The sequence below is a fragment of the Vigna unguiculata genome, chromosome 11, assembly GCF_037176805.1.
Source record: "Vigna unguiculata cultivar grain cowpea cultivar isolate G323 ecotype 2 chromosome 11, ASM3717680v1, whole genome shotgun sequence".
Lineage (NCBI taxonomy): Eukaryota > Viridiplantae > Streptophyta > Magnoliopsida > Fabales > Fabaceae > Vigna > Vigna unguiculata.
In genome coordinates this window covers 43,339,774-43,365,027 of record NC_140802.1, presented here as the reverse complement: position 1 = coordinate 43,365,027, position 25,254 = coordinate 43,339,774, and the positions used below count along the sequence as shown (strand labels likewise).

The window sequence follows — 25,254 nt, the reverse complement described above, 5'->3', positions numbered from 1 at the left end:
CTCAATGTGGAAGCACACACAAGTTACAAACCAATATTTGAATTGTAATATCCGAGGGACTCAAGAAATAGAAAAAAAATAGAATGAAGCTTTCATTTTGCAACAGAATTATAAGCAACAACTTATATATAACCATTTGAAATTTGCATTAGGAATAAATGTAACTTTATGGGGCTTTCAAAATTGGAGGCACTATACCAACTCAATTTATAGGATCTTCAAAATTGGAGAAGGGGCATCAAAAGACAAACAAGTAATTCACCAACATATCGAATAAGAAGGGGCAAATTAAAATTTTCTATTGCGAAAGTCAATGTTCACATTGACAATTCTATTTATGGTGGCACAGTTAAAAATATACCCAAACGAAATTTGCACAGTGAACCAAGAAAATCAAAGTGCAATTCGAGAATTTCTCATGGGACAACCTAAAATATACCCTTTTAGAACTTGCACTATGTACTAAAAAAAATCAAAGTGCTATTCATCAGTTCCATTTAGGGAGTTAAATATGAACTCAACTTATAATTTGAAATCCTTCTTCTTTGGCCCATCAAAAGACAAACAAGTAATTCACCAACATATCGAATAAGAAGGGGCAAATTAAAATTTTCTATTGCGAAAGTCAATGTTCACATTGACAATTCTATTTATGGTGGCACAGTTAAAAATATAGCCAAACGAAATTTGCACAGTGAACCAAGAAAATCAAAGTGCAATTCGAGAATTTCTCATGGGACAACCTAAAATATACCCTTTTAGAACTTGCACTATGTACTAAAAAAAATCAAAGTGCTATTCATCAGTTCCATTTAGGGAGTTAAATATGAACTCAACTTATAATTTGAAATCCTTCTTCTTTGGCCCATCAAAAGACAAACAAGTAATTCACCAACATATCGAATAAGAAGGGGCAAATTAAAATTTTCTTTGCGAAAGTCAATGTTCACATTGACAATTCTATTTATGGTGGCACAATTACAAATATACCCAAACGAAATTTGCACAGTAAACCAAGAAAATCAAAGTGCAATTCGAGAATTTCTCATGGGACAACCTAAAATATACCCTTTTAGAACTTGCACTATGTACTAAAAAAAATCAAAGTGCTATTCATCAGTTCCATTTAGGGAGTTAAATATGAACTCAACTTATAATTTGAAATCCTTCTTCTTTGGCCCATCAAAAGACAAACAAGTAATTCACCAACATATCGAATAAGAAGGGGCAAATTAAAATTTTCTATTGCGAAAGTCAATGTTCACATTGACAATTCTATTTATGGTGGCACAATTAAAAATATAGCCAAACGAAATTTGCACAGTGAACCAAGAAAATCAAAGTGCAATTCGAGAATTTCTCATGGGACAACCTAAAATATACCCTTTTAGAACTTGCACTATGTACTAAAAAAAATCAAAGTGCTATTCATCAGTTCCATTTAGGGAGTTCAATATGAACTCAACTTATAATTTGAAATCCTTCTTCTTTGGCCCATCAAAAGACAAACAAGTAATTCACTAACATATCGAATAAGAAGGGGCAAATTAAAATTTTCTATTGCGAAAGTCAATGTTCACATTGACAATTCTATTTATGGTGGCACAGTTAAAAATATAGCCAAACGAAATTTGCACAGTGAACCAAGAAAATCAAAGTGCAATTCGAGAATTTCTCATAGGGCAACCTAAAATATACCCTTTTAGAACTTGCACTATGTACTAAAAAATATCAAAGTGTTATTCATCAGTTCCATTTAGGGAGTTAAATATGAACTCAACTTATAATTTGAAATCCTTCTTCTTTGGCCCATCAAAAGACAAACAAGTAATTCACCAACATATCGAATAAGAAGGGGCAAATTAAAATTTTCTATTGCGAAAGTCAATGTTCACATTGACAATTCTATTTATGGTGGCACAGTTAAAAATATACCCAAACGAAATTTGCACAGTGAACCAAGAAAATCAAAGTGCAATTCGAGAATTTCTCATGGGACAACCTAAAATATACCCTTTTAGAACTTGCACTATGTACTAAAAAAAAATCAAAGTGCTATTCATGAGTTCCATTTAGGGAGTTAAATATGAACTCAACTTATAATTTGAAATCCTTCTTCTTTGGCCCATCAAAAGACAAACAAGTAATTCACCAACATATCGAATAAGAAGGGGCAAATTAAAATTTTCTATTGCGAAAGTCAATGTTCACATTGACAATTCTATTTATGGTGGCACAGTTAAAAATATAGCCAAACGAAATTTGCACAGTGAACCAAGAAAATCAAAGTGCAATTCGAGAATCTCATGGGACAACCTAAAATATACCCTTTTAGAACTTGCACTATGTACTAAAAAAAATCAAAGTGCTATTCATCAGTTCCATTTAGGGAGTTAAATATGAACTCAACTTATAATTTGAAATCCTTCTTCTTTGGCCCATCAAAAGACAAACAAGTAATTCAACAACATATCGAATAAGAAGGGGCAAATTAAAATTTTCTATTGCAAAAGTCAATGTTCACATTGACAATTCTATTTATGGTGGCACAGTTAAAAATATACCCAAACGAAATTTGCACAGTGAACCAAGAAAATCAAAGTGCAATTCGAGAATTTCTCATGGGACAACCTAAAATATACCCTTTTAGAACTTGCACTATGTACTAAAAAAAATCAAAGTGCTATTCATCAATTCCATTTAGGGAGTTAAATATGAACTCAACTTATAATTTGAAATCCTTCTTCTTTGGCCCATCAAAAGACAAACAAGTAATTCACCAACATATCGAATAAGAAGGGGCAAATTAAAATTTTCTATTGCGAAAGTCAATGTTCACATTGACAATTCTATTTATGGTGGCACAGTTAAAAATATAGCCAAACGAAATTTGCACAGTGAACCAAGAAAATCAAAGTGCAATTCGAGAATTTCTCATGGGACAACCTAAAATATACCCTTTTAGAACTTGCACTATGTACTAAAAAAAATCAAAGTGCTATTCATCAGTTCCATTTAGGGAGTTAAATATGAACTCAACTTATAATTTGAAATCCTTCTTCTTTGGCCCATCAAAAAACAAACAAGTAATTCACCAACATATGAAATAAGAAGGGGCAAATTAAAATTTTCTATTGCAAAAGTCAATGTTCACATTGACAATTCTATTTATGGTGGCACAGTTAAAAATATAGCCAAACGAAATTTGCACAGTGAACCAAGAAAATCAAAGTGCAATTCGAGAATTTCTCATGGGACAACCTAAAATATACCCTTTTAGAACTTGCACTATGTACTAGAAAAAATCAAAGTGCTATTCATGAGTTCCATTTAGGGAGTATACCCAACTCAAGTTATATAGGGATTTCAAAATTAGCGTCACAACTACAACTTCGATTTTTAGATTGAATAAAACAGTATATTGTATGCTGTCAAATTCATACAAAGTAATTTTTGATACACATTGAGGCTCATAAACCATCATTGTTTCGTTTGATAGTGACATGATACACTTTTTCAATCTATAGAACGCATACACGGTTGATGTCAATCTATAGTGACATGATACACATTAAGGCACCTAAATGGTTGTTAGTTGGAATAAGTTTTATGATATTGAAAATATGTTTGTCATATGGTTGTTTTGATGTGATGCCAAACTGTATGACTAAAGTAAGGAGATACTATGATGATGTTGGAGTTCCCTGGAGAGAGGTTGGACAAACTCTTAAGTAATGGTAACTTAAGGAAACCTAAGAGAGGTGTTATGTCCTTAGTAACCTAAAATGAGTAATGACATATAATTCACCACATAACAATACTCAAATTCAATAGTGATTTACATGGAAGACACCCTATTTGTAGCCTTGGAAGCCCTACAAGTGTCTCACAAAAAGGAAAAACAAAACCCTAATTCTATAAGAATAGAAAAAGATTTGTCCTCAAATATTCATGTTTCTCGATTACAAGACCCTTTTCTTATCATTGATCAACCTGAATATAATTCCCCAAGTATCAAAGATCTATCTACACTAGTCATCAAACAAACATTCAAAAGATTTATGTAATGCAAACAAAATATATCTAAATGAAAGAACCGAAGAAGACCTTATTTTATTTAAGCCACTTCACAAAAGTGCCTTTTCTACTTTGAGCTAATTGTAACCTAAAAGGTAAAAGCAACTCGAAGTGTGATTTTGAAAAGTCTAGTCAAGAGTTTAAAACAATTGGAGGAAGTAAATTTGAAAAAAATTGATTAGTAAAAATTGAAATTGAGAAAGAGGAATCAATTTTAAATTGAGAAAAATTCAAAGATTAAAAACTCCCCTTTATCATCTTGCACCAAACTTGTCAAAAGAAAATTACGTTTGAAAGCCCTAAACTTTAAGCAAAAAGCAAAAAGGAAAGCAAATAAGCTAAACTATGCGGCCTAATGGAAAGGCTAGAAGGCACTTAGAACCTTCAAAGCACTTACCAACTAAGATGCGCTTCACTATAAGAAATTAAGGTTCTAATTAGGAGATGGGATTGAACACCAAAGGCTCCCCCAAGACACCTAATTAGGCCAAGATTACAAGAAGCAAAACAAGTAAAAATTACAACTCAAATAAATAAAAATTGCGCATCTTTTCCCTTCCAAGTGTTTCTCTCATCCTTTTCTTGACTCCTTCACTAAGGCTTCCAGTCTCCTTTAGGTTTTAGGTTTTCACTCCGAAGATACTACCTCAAAAGTTATTTCACCTCAAAAGAAAGTCTACACATAAAATAAGCAAAAGTCGAGAGGATGTCAAAGAAGAGAAATCAAGAAAAGGTTTAAAAATAAAGAAGGTTAACTTCAAAGGGATAGTTTATACGACAAAACTAAGAGTAACAAGAAGGAAACAAAGAGAACCAAGGTTAAGCAAACAAAGATAATCACCTAAATAAATGTACTAAAATGAATAAACAACACAAAAAACAACTAGAATAGAGAAGATGCTTATTTATCTCTTTGACTAATCGTTAATGGTGCATATAGTCACTCTTTTAGCTCAAAACTAAGACCAATAGTTCTAGAAAGTCCAGTTTACAGCCTCAAAGTAGTTTCAAATTTCAAATGCAAGCAAAATAAACATCCAAAAGAAAGTAGTAGTGGTTTTAGTGCACTTGTTTTGATTACTTTTTTCTTTTGCTCTTTTGTTCATGAACTTCTTTTCTACTTTTCTCAATAATTTTCCAGCACCAGAACAAAACCACTAGAACATATTTTCAACACATATTTTGCACTTGAACAAGAAGCAAATCAAAATGGAAAGAAACCTATTAGAATAAAAAGATAGAATATGAAACTCAAGCATGAAAACATAACTCTATGAACTTGCTAATGAACTAATAACAAGTACGAACTCAAAGATGCAAAATAAAAGCACTCATATGAAATAAATTCTACTTCCAACAACAACTAACACAATTATCATCCTCTATTAGACTAAATATAAAATATGTCAAACAGTACATAGGTGAAATTTGTCTTGTAATAATTTTCCACAAACATCACTAAGAAAAACACTATCATTAAATCTGCAAAAAATATTTATGAGAACCTCTATTTTTGAATTACTCTTACCTTGTCAAACTTTTAGAGAAATAAACTCACCAAGACTATTTTCTCAAGCACAATCATAGATACTACATTAACAGAATTGACATACTCTAATAACGACTAACATATATTAAAAGATAAGTTAAAGCTATGTTATCCCTAAATTCACATTCAACACGAACACTTTTTCACTCAAGTGATATAAATTTGTTTCGAAATTCACTAACTAATCCATTAATTGTATCATCACAATCTTACACAATTCTAATCATACAATCACACTTACACACTTAGCCTACATAATACTACATCACAATTAAGTAAAAGACATAACAATTTTTTTATTAATACAATATTAAGTTCAAGACTCATGGCTAAATCAACAAAAAATATTTCACTAGAATTTCAACACTCAATTACTCTAAATAAATTCTAACCTACAGCGACAATTAACAAGGCTATCATCCTTTATTACACTAAATATAAACAAATTCCAAACAATACATGAATCATGTTTGGTTCATAATAATTTTCCCCAAGCGTCACTAAGAAATAAAGCACCATCAAATCTACTAAAAAAGGTTTACAAGAACCTTTGTTTTCTAATTACACCTAATATGTAAAAGCTTTAGTGAAAAATATTGATCTACTCTAATTACTAACACACAATTATAGATATTGCTTTGAGAGAATTTACATACTACTAACAATTGTCTATACAACCAAAAAAAAAAAAAAACATTCAAAGTTATTTCATCCATAAATTCATGTTCAACATGGCCAACTTTTTTGCTCAAATCATGTGTTTTTTTTTTTCACTAGAACATTCATTAACTAATAATTATATCATCATATTACAAAACAATTTTAATCGTACAATAACACTAACATTCCTAACCAACATAGAAACTCATCACAAATACAAGCAATATATTGCAGATATATTAATAAAAGGGTTAAATATGTTTTTGGTCCCTTAACTTTAAGTGAATTTTGTAATTAGTTCATTTCAAAACTTTGGACCAATTTAGTCTTTCATATTTCGAAATACGTGAATTTAGTCCTTTTAATCAAATTTTGTTAAGTTTATTTAACATTTCAAACGCATTTCAAACAATATAAACGCAAATACAATCCTGAGATGCGCACGAAACATCAAATAAATCTAATAAAATTTGATTAAAAGGACTAAATACATGTATTTTGAAGGATAAAGGACTCAATTGGTCCAAAGTTTCGAAATGAATTAATTCCAAAATTCGGTGAAAGTTAAGGGATCAAAAAATATTTAACCCTTAATAAAACAATCCTAAGTTCAAGAATTCATATTTAATTCCCAATACATCCTACAAAGTTGGCTAAAATTAATCTACATAATTCTAATCCCACTGAAAATTATCCAGACCATCATCCTCTATTAGACTAAATAAAAACATTTTAAACGTTACATAAGTCAAATTTATCTCAACAATTTTTTCGTAAGCATGACTATGAAAAGAATCAACATTATATTGATACAAAAACCTCTATTTCTTAATTACCCTAACATGTCAAACCTTTTGAAAAAAATATTAACCAAGTCTAATTACTCACACGTAATTGCAAATACAGCATATTGGCATCTTATTGAGGTGTAGCCCATTTTAAAAACAACACTCAAAGCTATGTGGTCATCAAACCATGTTCAACATAACCACATTTTCACTTAATTGATATGTTTCATTCAAAGATTAACTAAATTGCTAACTACATCATCGTACTACTCCATAATTCTAATCATACAATCACACTTAAATTCCTAACTAGCATAATAATCCATCACAATTAGGCTACAAGACATAACATATCTTTCTAAAACACAATTCTAAGTTGAAAAACTCATACCTAATTTTTCAAAAGCCATTCACTAGAAATCAAGCACTCAATTACTCTACATAAATTCTAGTTATAACAAAAATTAAGATAGCTATCATCTTTTAATAGACTAAATACAAACATAATACATAAATGAAATTCATTTCATAATAATTTTCTGCAGGCATCACTATGAAAAAAAAATCATCATTAAATCTGCAAAAAATATTACGAGAACCTCTATTTTCTAATTACTCCTACCATGTCAAACTTTTAAGGGAAATAAACTCACCAAGTCTAATTTCTCTAGCACAACCAAAGATATTGCATTAGCTGAATAGACATGCTCTTATAATAATTAACATATATTAAAAAATCAATTAATGTTATGTTATCCCTAAATTCACACTCAACACAACCAATTTTTTGCTTAAGCGATATGATTTCATTCCAAGATTCACTAACTAATTCATTGTCACACTCTTACACAATTCTAACCATACAATTACACTTACACAGTTAGCCAACATAATATCTCAGAACAATTTTATCCATACAGAAGTACGAATTACCTTATCTGAAGAACATAATTATTTGTTCCACTTTTGTTTCCTTTTTATTGCTTCTCACCGCACCTACAGCCAAATCCAATAGAATTTCTAAATTGCAAGATGTTTAGACGCATAATGGAATGAATTAGAAGTGCAGGAAAATGAATTAGAAGCCTAAATTGCAAGAACCTAAAGTAATAAATTCAAGATTTGCAAGAAAATGCATAACTTCAAATAAATAAATTAGGAAAGGGAGCGAGAAAATACACTAACCAAAGTTAACACCCTTTATTTAGAAAAAATAAACCTCCCAATGTTGACACCCATTCTTTAGAGAAAAAATTGTTTTATCCTAAGGTTAGTGGGGCAGCTACTTACAGTGAAGAAAAAACACATATCCAAGAGCACTCACTATCCTATCTTATCCTATAATGTTATCGAATTTGCCTGAAGACTGAAGATGAATGTCGTTATGCTTCAGTCTTTAAAATGACCTTACCCATAAATGAATACTATGATTTACACAGTCCATTCAATGGCAAGGGTTCAGTCATAACCTTAAAACATATACCTAAATTTCATCTTTTTAGGAGAAATTATACTGTCTCATTTTAATTATGAGAATTTTAATTATTATGGTAGTCGTATAGAGGGTAATATATTTGATTTACGAAGTAGATTTTTACATCCATGTACTACAAAAGAAAAATGACTATTTGTGAAGCTTAAAATTACAATTTTTAACGATTAAAAACCATCACAAATGAATTTTTTTACCATTAAAATAACCGTCACAATTATACATGTCAAAAATAATTTGACAAAAATATTTTAACCGTTGGTATTGTTGTCAGAAAAGAAAAAAAAAATTATAATGGTTAAAAACCATTACAAAATGTAGTCTAATTTGATTATATTTTATCATATTTTGGCAGTTAAAAACTACTACAAAATGTAATCTAATTTGATTATATTTTGTCATATTTTTACAGTTAAAAACCGACACAAAATATATTATATTTTAACCGTTAAAAGCCGTCACAAAATATAACATTTTTATGTTTAAAAATCGTCACAAAATATATAATATTTTGACGGTTAAAAACCATTACAAAATATATCATATTTTCACAATTAAAAACTATCAAAAATTATTTAAAATATTTTTTAAATTTTTAAAAATTCCAAAACATATTTATTAATTATTAGACTAACTCTATAATTAACTTTTTTCTCTATATTGCATTATTAGACAAAATCTAGTTGTAATTATCCAAGGTTTCCATAAATTTCGAGGAGATACTCTACATAGCTTAAAAAACATAAATGAAAAAAAAAATCTAATTCTTATAATATAAGAAAACACGTGAAATGGATATAATTTCACTATTGATTCAAATCCCTGATCTATAAAAATCTTAAACAAAGGAAACTAGTTTGTTTTGATACCAGATGAAGCACAAGACTTGGATGCTTTAGGTTTGTAACTGATAAAGGGTATCTATGTAAGATTAACTTTAACTAATTCACTGTTATCATTAACTTTAACTAATTCACTGTTATCATTAACTTTAAGTTCAACTGCAACACCTGGCAATTTCAAGAGCCACATTCTAACCACTTGCCATAAAATCAAGTTCTATTAGTTTTCTGTTGTGCCCCTAATAATAATAATAGTCTATAGAAGATGCTAAAATACTGAAAAAGGACAAAAATAACGCCAGTTTCCTATTTGCTAAAACCAAACAAGCATAAAAGTCATGTAGTAGTATACACTCAAATCTAAAAAGACAATCTCTCCAAGGTTATCAATCCTAGTTAAACTACTTAGGTCAAAGAAGAACAATGGATTAACAAATCAGCAATCTATAAAGGGGTTATCAACGTTGATATTCAGATAAAAAAGACTTAAACACCAATATCACAACCAGAACAATGAAAGAATACACAAATTCCCATGATTACTCGGCATTTTACTATTTTCAACCAGAGCATTTAGTTTTCAATGAACACCTGAATTTTTAGATCTTAACCGGACACATTTTACTACTTAGCTTTTAATAAAGGTGAAGTTGTGATTATTTTAGTTGTTTTCCCTATCTTAACAAGTGTGTATATTTCGTAAAATGATGAACAGAATGCCCTCAACTAGGTCCTACATTTATTTGAAGCTGTCAAGTTCACTTAATTGTATTTGGGTCTGTATCACACATCAACAGCTCCTTAATTATCTTCCTTCTTCTTTCTCTTTTTTCTCTCATAAACTCCTCATAATGCACCAGTCTTGCTTAAGGCCTACTAAGGAATCTCCATCTGATCCAGCAGTATAGCCGCTGCCGCTATGTAGTCTATCATCGAATTAAGATAGTAAAGCAGTAGAGCCGTGAAAAATGTAAGTCTACAGCTAACTGTAGACCATCTTAACTTTCAATCACATGAATATTTCTCATCTAGCTTTCTAGTTTCAATTGCAGGACACATTAAGGACTAAGAATAAGAGATATTCCTAGACGTGAACATACTCAGAAAAAAGTTATTACAAATGAACCAAGTATAGGCAGCCATTTAGACATGTAGCCGTTACCTTTGAAAATGGCTTAAATTTGACTCCCAATTGACCCTTGGAAAACTGTATAAAAAAATAAAAAAGCAAGCAATACATTAGAGACGATATTACAAAAAGAACTAAACAAATAACATTGTGAATCTCAAGATGACTACATCATGAATTTGTGTGGTCACAACACATGGTTTCTTCCTTTGACTAATTAGAACAAATTACTCTTAAACTAATAGCTTGATTTGACTCTTCTAAGTATATACTGGTAAATTTCTTCATTAACACACTCATGCTTTCCTTTAGAATCCCTCTTCCCCTGTCCTTTGTATCCAAATACTGCACTAGGGAAGACTATAAATTATGCACATGTATTTTTTTTATATTATCCTACAATTTTTAATAAATTTTGGAACAGGTTAAAACATAAAGCGAAGCTCAGAACTCCTATCAGTGTCAGGTCTAGAGAGGTCAAACGTATACAACCTTACCCTCGAAGTGGATATTTCCAGAACTTCCATCACCACTAGTCAAAAGTCATAAAGCAAATATCCACACTAAATAATATTTTGAAGAGTGTTTTTGAACAATACAAAATGCATGCATTGACATGTGCAGTAAAGATGAAGTATCTACAAGATTTAAATTGATTAGTTTCTTCGCTTCAACTAATTCATCTTACAAAGCCTCATTAATATTAAAATGCAGCAACTAATAATGAAGTATGTCTACCGGCCATTTCAAAATACCAAATAAATGACTTGCTAGACCCTCAAGGCATTTCTTTAAGTCTGTTGCTGCAAATAATTGAATCCCTACGATAAACATCTCCTGTAACAAGGAAATGAGTGTGACCACTTCTCAATTAATTCTGCCTGATGAGCACTTGTGTGGCATCTTAAAACAGTCTGAGGGTCTACATAGTAAGTGTCATTATAGCTCCTACTTACATGGTCTTCAGGAATCAAGACATCATCAAAATTCTACAACAACAAAAAGACCGTAAGTAGCCTAGACCTCATCAAAATTCTGCAACAAGATTGTAACAAAGAAATCCAACCACATAGTTCAAAACACCGTGTCAACCATAACAAGCAATAAGATAATCAATAAAAACAATGGTTATAAGTACCATTTTAGCAGTGTTGAGGAGGCACATTTACTTGTGCTGAAAATGAGATTAAATATTGTTCTATAAATAATCTAACTCCTGTATTTATAAACTTGTGTCCATGAAAATACAATTCCAAGCTCTAGGCGAACTACAATTAGTGCTCATGTACTAGGCAAGAAAATTTTCCTAGATTCGAATCACACTAGTTGTGCAATTGATTTGATTCTAGTGCAGCCCCCTTTAAAATTAATCAATCAATCATTGCAAGAAATCTTTCAGTATTAAAAATAGTTTTATATTATTTCCCTTCCTTTTATGTTCCATTTGTCACAGTAAACTCACATTGACACAACAATTTCCTTGTTTATTTCCATTAAAACAAACAATCTAGTAATCTGGAGTAATTTAAATACAAAAATAAAATGAAATAAAATATAGAAAACGACATTATATAATAATGAATTGACCAAATTCACCTAATGCATCACTAGTCTCTGCAGCAACAACCACCTGGAGAAAATTGAACACAACAAAAAATGTGCCTATATATTTGAAGTAAACTTGTATGCAGAATACTTTTCACTATTAATGAAAATATATTACGCACAACTCTGTGATGCAGCCACTGAAGAAAAATGAGAATAAAATAATATAGATTGAATCAAACCGCTGCATGCTGATATCTTGATGATGGTGAGACACCTGGAGCAATTGCCAATTCCCAACGATCATCTCTATGTTTAGCAAGTCCAATGCACTTGCCAATGGCTGCAAACACAAGTAAAAAAAAATTCTCAGAAAAGTATAGGAAGAAATAATTCAGCCGCAACAAATAATTGTCATTGAATAGGAATGCAGTTAGAGTGGTCTGAATAACTCAAAGAAGTCCAATAGTTTATGAATGTTTCTCATCATTTAGATTCAAACATCAATATGAAAAACATTCAATTAACTATTAACAGATTTTGTTCTATTATGGACCAGTTTCACAAGACAAAGAAATTATATAAAAGAAAAAGTGTTATAGTATTAATATAATTAATATAATAAAACTAAAATCAATGAATTTGAATGCTATTAATTCTCTGGCTGCTAGGTCCACAGCTTTTTCCACAAAATCAGAGCTCTAAATTGACAAATGGAGAAGAGCTCAAAATTCATACTATTAAAAATACTTTGTCGAAATTTTCTAACCCTGTTATTCAAGTTTTATTAATAAAGAATTATTGCTCCCACATTATCATTTCACTATTTGTTATTGTCGTCTACACACCAAACAAATGCACGTATGAAGAGTTATAAGCATAAGTCGCATTGTTATAATTGGAGGCAGAGAAGATAAACCACAGTGATTATAGATCAGAACAATCAGGATATGAAAAATAACCTTTGTCTTCACATTTACACATGCTATCTACTTCACCTGTGATTCAGTGTGATCAAGTGTTTCAAATAAATCCTTAACAAGCTTCATACCAAGTAATCCCCCTTCTCTAATAGACTTGGTTCCTTTGCAGGTGGAGCAAGCCAATCGCCTCATGTTGCCACATCTCTTGCACATCCTCCAATGAACTGCAAATAAAAGATTGCAGTTTGTGTCAATAAAGGGAGGATATCGTAAAAGAGAAAGCACCAATGCCTCACTGCAGAGTTTGTTTACAACATTTTTCTCCTCATAGTTCTGCAGAATCTACTATTTTACTCTTGTGGTTCTAACAAACAATTCACGAAATTCATCACAATGTATAATAGTATCTAAACCTCCTGCAGAACATCCAGATACAAGAGCCTGAAAAAGATAAAAACAGAGATAATATAAAAATGAAAAGGGTGGGAAAGGAGAACAAAGTCACGAAATCAATGGGATCTTTTTTTTTCGTTTTTGTTTTGATTTCATTTGGTTTATGTTTTCACTTTTGCTTTGATTTTATTTGATTTTAGGTCATTTGTGTTTTTGGTTTAATTTTTGAAGAAAAATATGCTGGAGTGTGGCAACTAATTTTCAAAAATTGACTAAAGCAATTTGTGTTGAAGCTTGATTATGTGAAATGCTAGTGTCAATGAGCTTACACTCAAGGATTTTGTTTTACACATTGACTAACATGATACTGGTTACTTTTAATTGAGATTCTTTGCAGGCATAGTAGTTGTTAGGTTAGGAATGTGTTGAGTAGAAATGTAAGGTTACAAAAAGATTGGTACCTAAAGTATTAGGTTGGTGTGGGGTGCTCTATTAGTAGTAGATGTTTCTCGGGTAAGATTGGTACACAACAAACCAATGAATCATAGTAAAATTGAAACTAAAATGATTGAACAAAATTGAATTATAGTCATCTAGTTAAAACTAAATTTTCTTTGAATTGTTTTTGAATTACTATATGAATTGTTTGAACTATTACCAATGGACATAAGATTATGAAATTGAAGTAGTTTTACTTCAAGAAATAAAGAGTTTTTCTTTTATGTACCTTGTTACCAACCACAAAAGGCCGGATCTCATTGGCTTTGTTTTAGATAAATATTCTCCTCCATATTTTTTTTCTGGCTCCTATTTTTCTTACATTTATGCAGATTTGATTCTAGGATGTCTAACTACTTGTGTTCTCTGTAAAATAAATCAAATCATGCATTTGTATTCAATGTAAAAGATAGAACTTTGGCACAATGCACACTTTAAACATAAAACGGAATAGATAAATTCTGATGTGATTTTATATGAAAAAAGAACTAATCTTAAGTAGTTATTTATGGCATAAAAGTTCACGATAAGTAAAGCAACACAGGTTCTTATTCAGTAGTATCTAAGCTAAACACCAAAGGAGACCTTACAGCTATAGTTATCGCTAGATCAGATAAAACACTTTGTGGTCTTTAGCTAATAACTATAGTTGTTTTATCTGATCACAGGTTCTTATTAGACCACAAAGTGTTTTTTATCTAATCTAGCGATAACTATAGCTGTAAGGTCTCCCTTGGTGTTTAGCTTACATACTACTGAATAAGAACCTGTGTTGCTTTACTTATCGTGAACTTTTGTGCCATCAATAACTACTTAAGATTAGTTCTTTTTTCATATAAAATCACATCAGAATTTATCTATTCCGTTTTATGTTTAAAGTGTGCATTGTGCCAAAGTTCTATCTTTTACATTGAATACAAATGCATGATTTGATTTATTTTACAGAGAACACAAGTAGTTAGACATCCTAGAATCAAATCTGCATAAATGTAAGAAAAATAGGAGCCAGAAAAAAAATATGGAGGAGAATATTTATCTAAAACAAAGCCAATGAGATCCGGCCTTTTGTGGTTGGTAACAAGGTACATAAAAGAAAAACTCTTTATTTCTTGAAGTAAAACTACTTCAATTTCATAATCTTATGTCCATTGGTAATAGTTCAAACAATTCATATAATAATTCAAAAACAATTAAGAGAAAATTTAGTTTTAACTAGATGACTATAATTCAATTTGGTTCAATCATTTCAATTTCAATTTTACTATGATTCATTGGTTTGTTGTGTTTTCAGTGTCTTGGCTGGTTGAATGGGGCGATCTATGGAACAATCTATGGTATGGAATTATGAACAAAAGTAAAAATCAGTGCGACAATATTATTTTGCATAAGTTGTTGGCGTGCCTGGGATTGTTGGGCATAGGAATAGAATGTTGCTGCCCAGGATTGTGAACTTGAGATGGAATTACAAGCCCTATTAAATAAACAGTGATTGGCTAAGACAGACAAACCCACAAAAAGCTTAAGATATAACATCAAGATCCAAAATGTTAACAACACACAATTGGAATTTTGCAACCTAACAAGAAGTTGAAGTTACCAAAAAGCTATTAAGCAAGCAAGAAAGGTCCAAATAAAAGAAAGCAATTGTATGAAAAAGCCAAACTACCTTAATAATGGATACAAGTTGGCCTTCAGAGGGAATAAAAAGTTAACAATGTGGTTCAAGCTTTTTGAACTTTCAAAAATTAAGCATTTCATCACATTTTTCCTTTTTGTGTAATTTGTATTGTCCATTCACAATTAGATTGATTTTTGTTAGGGATCCAACAATAAAAATGGATGAAATAAAGCAAATATTATTATTCAAAAATGTATCAAAAATACATTAGGGTTAACAATCCTATTGACACAGAGCAAGCTCTTTCAAGGAAACAACATTCTCACTCCTAACCAGATTTTTTCTCTCCCCACTACCTCTTATTTTACTCCCTTATATTCTCCCTATCCCTCTCATTCCTTAATTGATTTGGTTACATCTTTTGCCACCACAACACTACTCTTCACATCTTTTTTTCTCCTTTCATGCACTCTCTAAACCTTGTGCTTACTGTGAGTGTCTAGGCCCACCTTCCTTGCCCTATCAATTTTGGTCAAACGGTTACCCAACCAACACCTAGGTTTGTAATTTCAATGCGCCCTTTTTGGTCGAAGGCTTAAACTCAAGATTAACAAAAGATTCCTGATGTAGGATACAACAATCGCATCCTTTACCTTTTGGCAATCAATCACTTAGTTCGAATCTACATACAATCTAATCCAATAAAAAGAAGACATACATGTATTTGGTGTTCAAATTCAAACCAAACATTTAAAAATAAATTTCACTTTAGATACGAAAATCGGCATGGCAAAAAGCAGGAATGGCAAAGGAAACCAAAATTGCAAGTCAACAACGGATTTAGACAGAGACATTGCAATGTTCTTAATAGATAAATTTAAAAGGTTGATATCAATGGAAAAGTTTAAAAGGAACAGTGTTTCAAAAACAACTACCAGAATCATATGTAACACCAACAGACAAAAATCAAATGTTAACGATACTTCGCAACAATAGGACACAAGACAGTCCCAACAACTTAAGTTGAACTTGAGACAACTCCAAGTCAAATCACGTTAGAATGTGAATATAGCACTATGCCAAAGTCATAAAAAGCTAACCTGGATTGGGAGGTTTATTACTTGGACCACCTTGATTTGGAGCATTGGCCATGTTGCCCTGGGATTTAGTCTCCATTGTAAGCATCTTCAATGATATTTTTCGTAGATAATCAGACTGAAATAAGGGAATATCCCATTAAACCATCAATCTTTCATATTGAATGTAATTGTAAACATAATCCCAAATTGATAAATCTATAATCAAATACGTACCTGGCTTGTTGCAGCACTAAAAATCTTCTCTTCAAACCTTTGAGCAATCTTCTGAAGTTCATGCAATCCCTCTTGACCAGAAATAGGAAGATGTCTTTTTAACGTGTCCATTCTATAGACGATGAAGAAAAGCGATTCAATAACTAAATAATACAAATTATAGAAAACTTATGGTCAATAAACAATCCCATAATGTTATAAGCTCGTTAATGTAAAAAATACCTTACTGAAATCATACACATATTCAAAACAAAAAACAAATATAGTAGAATGGATATCAGAAATGGAGTGCAAGCAATAGATTTAAATTTAAATTTTCGAATTTCCCTCTCTTTTTCCTGTAATATTCTCAGCCAAGACTAGCATGAGTGGTTAAGTATAGCAATGCCTTTCTTTCGAAAATAACTTCTGAAATATATGAAAAATTGAGAGTTTGAAGCAGTTGTGAGAGTAGTTCTCAACCATGAGTTTTATCTTGTTTTTTAGTAGTCCAAGTGATTACTCTTCCTTGTTGCTTACCATGAAGATGAAGATGGAACTTCAAATTCAAGTAGCACACCAGTTTCTTCCACCATTTAAGTATTCTCCTCCTCCACCTTTTCTCCATTAATTTGTGTTCATGTCCGTATGCTCTATAATTTTTAGTTCAACTCTATCCTAATCCATTTCTATCCATAGTTATGTTCTTGTTAATGATTTTATTTGGCTAGCTTGAATTCTACATTGTTCTAGTATAGAATTCTAGATCCTACACTTGTTCCTGTTCTATATTGATCTTGTGATTAGAGTCATTGATTCAAGCCTCTCAAGAAATGATTTCAAGTGTTGATCTTGTGATTAGAGTCATTGATTCAAGCCTCTCAAGAAATGATTTCAAGTTTTAACGCAACCATAAGATTCAACTCCAATTGTTGTCTTGTTTCGTATGCATTTAAGTTTCCTTTGCATATATGAACTCTATCAAAAACATAAGAGAACAAAATTCTACTAATAGTACTATAGTTTTCCACTAAATATCCATCAGCCATATATTCTCTTTGAAGAGAAAATATGTATAAGCTATTTAAGAGCAAAATACACAATCCTAAATCTAGTATGCAAAGAAAAACATGTTCCTCTGTGAAAATAATGGCAGTAACCTCCAACCAAACACACCAAATGAGAGTAATGATAGTGCATGAAAAATAATAACAGCAAATCGAAAAAATAAACTCAGCTCCCCTCCTTTGAGATATCTAAATATGCACCCACAATAGCAAAAGTTCATTCTAACACATTGTGCAATAACACCAAAAATTGAAAAAACTTTGTATTTTTCGGTGATATCATGGTCAACACCAAAGTATGACTACTCCAAAGTTGTTAAACTCTAGTTACTACCTAGAATCAAGAGGGAGTGGAAAGCTAGAAACTCGAATCATAAGATCTTAAATTTCAACCTAATAATAATTATAAATAACACATATGCATAAAAAGAACATAGATAAAGAAAAAAAAACTCACATCATTAAAAAAACTTAAATTGAAAATTCATAATCATAAATGTATAGACAACTAGAGAGAGAAATAAAATTTGTAACATGATAGAAATAATTCAAAATAATTCATAAAAGTTAATAATTTCAACCTCGTAAATCACATCACCAGAGTGATCCTACCCTCAATAAGTTCAGCAATAAGTTCAGCTTGCGCAGGACCTTTGACATGTAAAATGATACGATCTTACAAGGCACAAATGATTTTAACAAAATTGTCCCACTAACACATCAATGAGCATGTGCAACGGTGACATGCTAAACCTCATCCCTACACTTTAATTATGACATTAAAACCAATAATAAAAGAAATATTTTATTAAATATTCGTTTGAAGGAAAAATGAACCCATTTAATTATTTTGTTAACCTAATCGCCAGACATTTGAGCACATATTTCATATCTTTTTGCATCAGAGGATTACAATTACACAATATGACGCTGTTATTGATGCTCTTTCATATACATCCATTTATCACTTGGAAGGAAGACCAGAGTCCACACGAAAATGTTGGCGATCTATGGAATTATGAACAAAAGTAAAAATCAGTGCGACAATATTACGACTAAATCTTACATTCTGTTGACAATTCTTTGGCGTGACTCTTGCTGCATGCCACCTCTCCAATCACTGATATCCATATTGGCTTCAGTACCTTGATTAGGTCTCCAATTATTGTTATCCATCTAATTTTGATAAACTGAAAAACGAAAAACGGACTATTCTTGTCAAATTGAATTCCTAAAGGAAATAAAGTGCAAAAATGAATATAAATGTATGAAATATTATGAAGATAATCCAAGATAACCCATATAAATAAATGGTTTTCAACCGTCCATCAATAAATTGTATAGTCAAGGAAACCGTTAAACAACAAAACAAAACGTTATAAAAACCTAGGTTTATAAGATGTACACAGACACATTAAATTACATAAAGTATTTCCTCAATTTTGTCCATATCTAGATTCATGCCACATCTTAATTAGTTGTCATGTTCTCATATCTCAAAGATCGATTCAAAGAAACGCCCCTCTTTTCTACTTGATCTTTGGATTAAAGAGCTATCCATGACCGTGGAGCCAATAATCATCTTTCAACGATGAAAGAGAAAGAAAGAAAAAAGAAATCCAGTATTAGAAAACGGACCTGATGGTGGTGGCCATTTTCATGGGATTTGGCAATGTGTGAGCAGTGTTACAGATTGCGTAGCTTCGACTGTATTGTAGGTAACTTAGAGGTAATGAAACAATTTTGAATTATTATTACTATTATTATAAAGCCTTCTAACTTCTCAATATTTTATTACATATAAAATATAATACGGACAATAAAATCGTATTTAAACAGTTAAGATTAAGAAAAAAATAAAAGTATACATTACTTCTTTAACTGGTTGATTAATTATTATTAATGTATGACTATATTATATTAACTATTGAGTATGTGTATTTATAATGTATGAGTTTTTAGTTTTCCATATTTATTTTAACTTTGTGAATACAAAATGTGGCTGGAATTGAGAAATTACATTGTTTTATTATATTATTTTGAAATGAGATTTTATATTTCTACTCATATCAAATTTAACTATTCTTGCATTTGTATTATCATGTTATTGTATTTTATTTCACCAAAATATATAAATTCGTTAAAATTTGTAAATATTTACGATTGGAAGTCAAGGAAATTTATTTTTTCTCAATAATATTTGAAAGTGATACATGAGTTTTGATAATAATACTTTTGTTTAAATCACGGCATTTTCATATGCATGCACTATTATAGGAGGTGTTATAAACTTCCGTGGTAATTGAAGAATGTGGTTGGATAATGCATGGTTCAGGTTATTACGGTGAGAATCGATTATGTTGTGGTTGGATCGATTATATAACAAAACAAAGGAAAAAGTAATCGATTTCACATGTATGAGAATAGGTTCTCTTATTGCTGGAACCGATTTTGATGTATGAAATTATTTTTAACCTTGTTTTTTGTGTTGCATTAATAATGCACGGATTGTACAAAGAAAAATAATTATAATTAACATTTTGGCAGAGGCATGGAAACAATATACACTGATCTTTTTAAAAACAAATCATATTACTTAAAGAATCATAATCTCAATAACTGTTTTTCTATTAAGATTGTTGGATAGAAAAATTTTAATTAAAACAACAATAAATATCAATAGTAATAAATAATAAAGAATAATAACAATAAAAATAAATATTAATACTAATAACAACAGTAATAATTATAAAAAGTAAAAAGTAATCTTACATTTTAATTTTTTTTATTTTATTACATCTTCAAATCTTTCATAAATTTTCAAAACTTCGTTTTAAAATTTACTTACTTTTATCTTAAATTCTCTCTATTTCATCTTCAAAACTCTTAAAAAATTTAAAATCTACTTACTTTTATCTTAAATTCTTTCAATTTCACCTCCAAAATTCTTAAAAATACACAAAAATTTAATCATCAAATTCTTTCAATCCATGGACTCCCTCTCCCTCTCATTCAAATCATCTTCAAAATTATCAAATATTTTCACACATGAAAACGTATAAGATATGTTATTATTTTTCATATCTCATATTTCGCGTTATACTCCATTTTTATCTTATCTTTTTATGTATTTCTTATCTCACTGTTTTGTGTAAATGTGATTAGGAAGATGTTTTTATTTACCTACTTTCATTCCTACTCCTTAAGGCAATTAGTATGATTGATGTCAACAACAGGTTTGTTAGCGTTTTAATCATAAATGTTCAATATCATGTCAGAATTCATAATTTGATTTCAAATATAAAAGGGAGAATCGAAGACAAAAATCATGGTTAAGTCTAAACACGATAAAAGAAAAATAAAACAAATATAATTATATGGATAATATGTTTGATTTACATGGATAAGCAAAATTTGTTATGAATCTTTTAGATTATTTTTAGGACGGTGGAAGTATGATAGAGTATTTCTAACATTTTAACGTGTAACTTTATAAATTTAAAAATTTTGAGTTTTTTTTTTTAAATTACTCTTTTAGTCACTTTTTTTGTGAAGTAGTATCAAATTGGTCTTCTAATTTTTTATTTGTCTCAATTTGGTATTATTTTTTAAAAAATGATTCAATTTGGTTATTGTTATAAATTTTGACCAAACAGTGTTATATCAGTCATTGAAGGGATTGACAACTTTGTTAATATTGAATGGATACGTGTTAAATCTTGTGGATGTTGCTTATGGAAACTGAACGAGAAGAGATTTATCTTGAGGGTACTAAATCTTTATGAACTGTGGCTCAGCATCTGAAAGACCCACTCACCTCTGCAAACCAACATCAATTCGTCAAGTTTACTAAGTTTTTCATCCTGCTGTTGCTTCTTGTCCAACTCAGTTATTGTCAAGTTCTTGGTATTTATATGAGCAATTTGGCAATGGTTACTTATGTATGTGGTAACATCCTCCATCTGTATTTTTTCTGGATGAAAGGGCATTTTTGTTCTCACTTGCAATTTGTTGCCTTCTAATGGAGATTGTTTACCCGTGATAGTGATATTGAGACAACCAAATTAGTTTATGTAATGGACAAATTTCACCTCACGAACTAACTTTTGAGATTGAGTTACGTCCTAGTACTGTTATCAGATCACTCACAGTGTTCTATTATAAGTATGGAACAACCTTTTGACTTATACACACATATATTTACGCCTTTTTTGTCTAAAATTGGCTAGATAAATTAAACAAATTCTTTTTTGGGTTAGTTTGTTTTGTGGTTTTTATACAATGAAAAAGGGTGATTGTAAAAAAGGATTGATTTATGAACGTTGAGACAACGAATTGCCTTACTCTTTGCTTGGTTGTTTCATTCACAATGGTGGGCAACGATTGTCGCAAAAAAGTGTAACTTATATAACCTAAAATAGTTGAAGGAGACCATTTTAGATAAAGTGGTAATACTTGAAGTCTTAATTGTTGGCTAACTATTTTGACTTATACTCGTCTAGGTGGCCTTGACGACTTAGGCGGGTCAGGCGGCTCAGACGACCCAAACGAGGTTAAGCAGACCCGACGAACTAGTCGAGTCAGACGGGCCCAACAACCTAGACGGGTCAGGCAGGCTCGACGACCTAAACGGTTTAGGCGGTCTCGATGACCCAAACAAGTCAGGCGGACCTGACGACCTAGACGAGTCGGGTGGCCCAACGACTCAAAAGGTCAGGCGAACCTGACGACCCAGACGAGTCGGGCGGGCCCGAAAACCCAAACGGACGGGGTGACTTGATGACACATATGGGTCAGGCAGGCTTGACAACTCAAACAGGTCGGTCAAGCCCGACAACCCACATCGCCCAAGTAGGCTCAACGACCAAGATTTGTTGGGCTAGCCCAACGGCCAAAACAGACTGGAATGACCCTACGACATAAATAGGTCGGACATACCCGACTATCCAAACAAGATTGACAACCCAAACGAGTAGGGTGGGCTCGAAGACAGAGATGGGCTTAATCGATCTGACAACCAAGACAAATCAGCGGGTCTGATGGCCCAAGCAGAAGGGCGAGCTTGGCGACCCACACGAGTTTGGTGGGCCAAACGACCTAGAGGTGTCGAGCGGGCCTAACAACCCAAACATGTCGGGTAGGCCCAACAACCAAACCACCCCGTTGACTCGACAAGCCTGACCGTTTCCAAATTTATCATGAACTCAAAACATAATTAAGCCTAAAATAAATATTGATAAAATGAAATTTTATCTCAAAAGAAATTCAATTATTTTATCCAAACAAGAAATTGAAATGTAAGGTATTTTTATTTCTTTATCCAAACAAGTTATTTAGAAAATGAAAGAAATTTAATTGCAAGCAATTCAAATACAATACATTTCAATTTCTTAACATTGTTGAAATACTTCGTCCAAACAAAGTAAATTCATAGCATTTAATAGAAGAGCGAAAAAATCAAGTTGAAAATAAGAGTTGTAAGCTGATTTTCAAGATTATTGTGTTTCTTTCATTTTGAATCAGATAAAGAAAAATATTATTTAAAAAAAAGTTATATTTTGTTATTCCATGTTTTTTAAATAAGCATTTTTAAAGAAAAAAAAATCAAATTAAGCAAAATATATCATAATTTTGAAAAAAAAAATCTTAACAATAATCACACAATTTTTATATAAAAATTTCCACCTTGAATTTGACATAGACTTTGCTTATATTTTATAGTTTAAGATTAATTAAATATTAGTTTTCAGATGTCACATGAATTAGTCTATATTTTCACACCTAATTATGACAAATATTTAATACTATATATCCATATATTGTTTTTTTTTTCAGTTTGATTTATATTTAGGATATAGTATAAACTTATCTTTTAACTTCACTACAAAACTTTTAACAACATTATATATAGTTATCAATTTATATAACCCAAATTCTAAGAAGTGTTAGTACATATCAAAATAATTGAACTAAAACCTAATCAAATTCTAAAACCAAAAATTATTTCAATCAATTCAGTTATTAAAGAATGTCGATGTACCAGAAAAAATTTAATTCATCAATGATTCAATGTGATATAACTTTAAAAAATAATAAGTATCACATTTATTATAATTTTCTCAAATACAAAAATAAAGCATGTGTACAACAAGAAACACTTAACATAGTTTATGTAGTAAAAAAATTATATTAAATAAGTTGCATACCTTTATGTAACTAAATAGTGGTTAATATTTTGTGCAGCTATCATCCTTCAATCAACCTACAAACACAAAAGACATTAAAATTTCAATTTCATGATTTAGAAAATTGTTCATTCCCAATGTTTCCATGAATATGGCACTAGTCACATGCATTCAACATGCTTCATGGTTATTTATTTTTTGTGTGATTTATATCATTACATTATGTACTTTTCTATAGCATGTTTCTCATGACATGATGGATCAGAATCATGCAAAGAATATGAATGGGTTAAAGTTTATCAATGATGGTGCTACGCAATATTTACCAACGCAAGTTCAGAAAATGAAAGAAAAGTAAGTAAAACAAATTAGTGGAGATAAAATAAGTTTAGAAGAAAAATATATATATTTTTACTATAAAGTTCATTTGAGTTTCAATTATTTATATATAAATTTATTCTATTACATTTTAAAACAAAATTATAAATAATAGATTTGACAATTGATTATTTGATTCGTGGTGGCACCTATAAATAACCTTCTAGTAACATTGAAACTAGTAATAAGGAATTAAGAACTAAAATATGAAGATAATACATATAAAAATTATATTTATCAATTACTTATAGAAATTCATTTTATCCATATTTAAGTTGTACTGTTGTTTGATTTGATGAGATGAGGATGAATAAATAAATATAAATATATAAATGATTATATATATATATATATATATATATATATATATATATAAATAACCAAAGCATGTATATTTGAACCACTAATTAAATTGACATTCATGTAAAGGAGTTCAATTAATTAAATTAGTCAAAATTTGTGACCTTTTATTTCTTTCTCAATAATTTCTCTATTGATTATTACAAAAGAAATTATAATAATACAATCTTTAATATTAGTATTATCCCATAATGATATTACTTAATCCATCAAATACAATGTCTCAGTAATAAAAGATAATAATTTTGTACTAATCAAAATAATAAATAAAGTAGGTTCAAATTTAATTTAACATTCAAATTGTTATATTTAAGATTATAATTTGAAAATAAACTGGGATAAAATAAATTAGTGATATATTTGCAATAAAAATCTTTGAAGCCAGTTGTCATTAGACACTTATGTTAAAAAAGGTGTGACTTTTTTGGTATGATAATAGGGATAGTATTCAAAATTCA

General features: G+C 30.4%; 1 protein-coding gene across 16 annotated transcripts; it reads right to left on the bottom strand.

The window, feature by feature from the left end:
* Positions 1-972: 972 nt before the first annotated feature.
* On the bottom strand, positions 973-19,627 carry LOC114169854 (uncharacterized). 16 transcript variants are annotated; one of them, XM_085668836.1, is made up of 12 exons: positions 19,512-19,627; positions 18,940-19,063; positions 16,828-16,939; positions 16,615-16,729; positions 13,134-13,229; positions 12,325-12,425; positions 11,494-11,526; positions 11,276-11,374; positions 10,571-10,615; positions 8,008-8,070; positions 2,317-4,753; positions 973-2,002 (listed from the first exon to the last, which is right to left on the bottom strand). In XM_085668836.1, the coding sequence occupies exons 2-10, from the start codon at positions 19,047-19,049 to the stop codon at positions 8,062-8,064; spliced, it is 720 nt and encodes a 239-aa protein (XP_085524962.1). In that variant the 5' UTR covers positions 19,050-19,063; positions 19,512-19,627; the 3' UTR covers positions 973-2,002; positions 2,317-4,753; positions 8,008-8,061. The 16 variants fall into 16 exon arrangements, with proteins under 16 accessions (XP_085524962.1, XP_027910982.1, XP_027910985.1 ...); XM_028055181.2 differs by having other exon boundaries at positions 973-4,753; XM_028055184.2 differs by having other exon boundaries at positions 973-4,753; positions 11,293-11,374.
* Positions 19,628-25,254: the final 5,627 nt, after the last annotated feature.

Bases quoted from the DNA above. Each gene is read 5' to 3' on its own strand.
- LOC114169854 (XM_028055181.2), bottom strand. From the start codon at position 19,049: ATGGATAACAATAATTGGAGACCTAATCAAGGTACTGAAGCCAATATG. The intron at 16,940-18,939 runs GTAAGATTTAGT...CATCGTCTATAG, and splicing joins CAAAGAATTGTCAACAGAAT to AATGGACACGTTAAAAAGAC. The intron at 11,375-11,493 runs GTAAGTAGGAGC...TCCTTGTTACAG, and splicing joins TCTTGATTCCTGAAGACCAT to GAGATGTTTATCGTAGGGAT.